The sequence below is a fragment of the Terrapene carolina genome, unplaced genomic scaffold, assembly GCF_002925995.2.
Source record: "Terrapene carolina triunguis isolate 2854851 unplaced genomic scaffold, T_m_triunguis-2.0 Scaffold29852, whole genome shotgun sequence".
In the NCBI taxonomy this organism is placed as follows: Eukaryota; Metazoa; Chordata; order Testudines; family Emydidae; genus Terrapene; species Terrapene triunguis.
This window is the reverse complement of record NW_020694203.1, coordinates 1-2,981: the sequence shown is the minus strand read 5'-3', so window position 1 is coordinate 2,981 and position 2,981 is coordinate 1. Positions and strand designations below refer to the sequence as shown.

The 2,981-nt window shown below is 65.5% G+C and overlaps 1 protein-coding gene across 1 annotated transcript; it reads right to left on the bottom strand.

Moving 5' to 3' along the window:
• Positions 1-8: 8 nt before the first annotated feature.
• On the bottom strand, positions 9-2,798 carry LOC113409125 (protein unc-93 homolog B1-like; the record flags this gene model as incomplete). The annotated part of the gene is made up of 6 exons (XM_026662719.1): positions 9-38; positions 485-603; positions 872-1,145; positions 1,474-1,656; positions 2,264-2,388; positions 2,643-2,798. Coding segments are annotated over 6 exons (887 nt in total), but the record flags the coding sequence as incomplete, so codon positions are not given.
• Positions 2,799-2,981: the final 183 nt, after the last annotated feature.

Sequence of the window (2,981 nt, the reverse complement as noted above, 5' to 3'; positions counted from 1 at the left end):
GAGGCCACCAGGGTCAGCAGCATGATGGACAGCTTGGCCTAGGGGATGGGCGAGAGCACACTGAGCAGGGGTAGGGCTGGACTCTCCCCCACCCCTGCCCCCCCCCACCAGCTGGGCCCACCCCTCTCCCACAACCACCTGAGCCAGGCTGCCTGCCTCACCCAGAGGGGGAAATGATGGGAAAGGCAGTTCCAGGAAGGGGCTTGTCCTGACTGAGGCCGGGGCCAGGCCCATGACTAACCAGTTTGATCCAGAACCAAAGGAAAGTCTCAGCCCATTATGCCCGAGCCTCCAGGTCCTTGCAGCCCCACTGGGGAGCAGGGTTATTGCCCCTATGGCTGGAGAAAATAGCTCCTGTCCCACACCCCCTGCCCTCGGGACCCTGCCCCCCTGGGGATCGTGGTGTCAGGCCTGCACCTCCCATGAACCCAGCCCCCTGTGCCCTGCCCCACTGAAGAGCAGGCTGGGAGCAGCCCCCGCTCACCTTCATGGGCAGCCCCGACCACAGGTACACCACAAAGATGGCCAGCGCCTGCCACCAGTGGTAGATGGTGAAGACGAAGTCCTGGCGCTCCTTGTCTTGGTACAGCATTCCCAGGAGCGCTGCGGGGGGACAGACAGACGGACAGACAGACAGCGGGCATCAGACAGCGGCTCCTCCCCCATGCTGGACATGGTCACAGTTCCTGGGTCCACTGGGGCCCAGGGAGATGGGGGGCTTCCAACTGCACAGACGGACCCAAAGCCCCATTGCAGAGCCACTGGGCTACCCCCCCCCCCCATGGGGGGGGTATCATGGGGAGCGATGAGCAGGGTCCGGCTGGCATTGGGCCCGGGGCTCCACCCCACCTCCGCTGACCCCGCTACTCACTGCTGAGGCTGGTCTTGTTCAGGGCGCTGCCCAGCCCCCAGAGCGCAGCCACCAGGTAGAGCAGGGGGGCCTGGTCTGGGCCACGTGGCTTGGGCGCCCAGCAGAACAGGCCGATGAGCAGGATGGCATGGACGGCAGCTCCGGCCAGCAGTGGGGCCTGGCGGGGCAGGCGCAGCATGGACAGTGTCAGGCTGGAGCAGGCCGCAGCTGAGAAGCCGTAGGCCATGATGATGTAGGCCAGCTTCTCCAGGCCAATGGCACAGACAGCGTAATTCTGAGGTGAGGGACAGATGCTGGTTAGCATGGCACGGCCGGCCCCCCACCAGAGTGCAGCCCCCCATCCCCCACCCCTCCCGCTCCCCAGCCCAGTGCAGCCCCCCCTCCCACTTCTGCTCCCCCAGGAAAGCACAGCCTCCCTGCTCCCCCAGCAGAGCGCACCCCCATCCAATCCCCCCACCCCTTCTGCATGCAGCCTCACCACCATAGTGCAGCCCCCCACCCCTTTGCCTGTGCCAGCCCCCCACCAGAGCACTGTACCCCACCCCTTCTGCTGTGGCCTCCCCAACTCCTACGGGGGACCCCGGAGAGGGGCGCAGCCGTACCAGGGAGAAGCCGGTGCAGACGAAGAGCACCTCGAAGCCGCTGTAGATGAAGAAGGGGAAGAGGTGGCGCAGGCGATAGTCCCGCATGTGCTTGAAGGGCTGCTGGAAGATGTTGCCCCAGCCGATGCTGCGCAGGTCGATTTCCTCCGTGGGGCGATAGGCTGAGCCACACAGGATCAGCACCTGGGGGGGGGGGGTGAGTACGGGAGACCCTGAAACCCAGAGGGGTAGGGACCCTGCGCCAAGCGGGGGCACTGCCACTCCTTGCACAGGGTGAGCTAGGGAGTGATGGGAGGAGCTGCCCAGGGCTGTGGGTCAGGCTGGGTGTGGGGGGACAGCTGAGGGGGCCGTAGCCCTGAGGAGACCAATCCCCCTCTCCAGCAACTGCCCCATTCCACAGCTCCCACCATGGGCTCCCTGACCCCACCGCACCCACCTGGGGGAGCTCGGATGGTGAGCATGGAGGGGGTGGCACAGCATGGAGAGGAAAACCCTGCCCCCATTCCCGCCCACCGGTCCATACCATGACCCTGGAGAGGAAGGTCCCACCCCGATCCCTTCTCAACAGGTCCAGTCTGTACCATGGGCATGGAGAGGAACCCCCCCCACCCCCCCCCCGCCAGTCGGTACCATGGGCATGGAGAGGAAGGCCCCGCCCCCGCTGCCCCACCCCACCAGTCCATACCATGAGCATGAAAAGGAAGGTCCCCACACACTCCCCTGCTGGTCCGTACCATGAGCATGGGAGAGGAAGGCCCTGCTCCCGCTGCCCCACCCCACCAGTCCATACCATGAGCATGGAGAGGAAGGCCGCGCCCATGAGCACGCTCTCGACGATGATGAGGTTGATGCTGCGTGGCAGGCTCTGCAGCACGGTGGCGTTGAAGCCGGGGAGCATGCCTTTGCTCAGCGTGCCTGAGGAGCAAACATGGCGTCACAGCCCAGCCGGCCTGCAGGGGATGCTCAGAGCCCCACCTAGAGGGGGGCGTGGGACTCAAGGCGGGCGCTCCGGCAACGAGGAGGGGGCAGGGGCAGTGCCCAGGAGACGTGTCAGGAAGCAACAGGCAGGAGTGCTGGGGTGAGGGGAATGGAAGTGGCAAGGATAAGGACGGGGCAGGAGGAGCCAGTCTGCACTGGCTGGGTAATGCCGCCCCTCCGCAGATGCTCACCGCAGTTCTTCACATTGCAGAGCGTGTGGTTCAGGTCGTACAGGTACGAATTCAGGAAGAAAAGCATGGGCATCTGGGCGCAGACGAAGCTCAGCTGGAACAGAAGAACAGGGAGGAGGTGAGGCCGGGCCTGTCCCACGTGTGCGTGGGGGTCTCCTACCACAGCCCAGCGGCACCAGCACACTCCACTCCAACCGCAGCTCTGTGCCGGGACAGGAGGCCCAGCGCTGCCCAGGCCAGCCCCCGTGCCAGCACAGCCCACTGCATTTCCTGGACTTGGTGCAACCACACCTCCTGCTTCTCAACACATGAGAACCAAGCTGCAGCCAGACTGCCCCC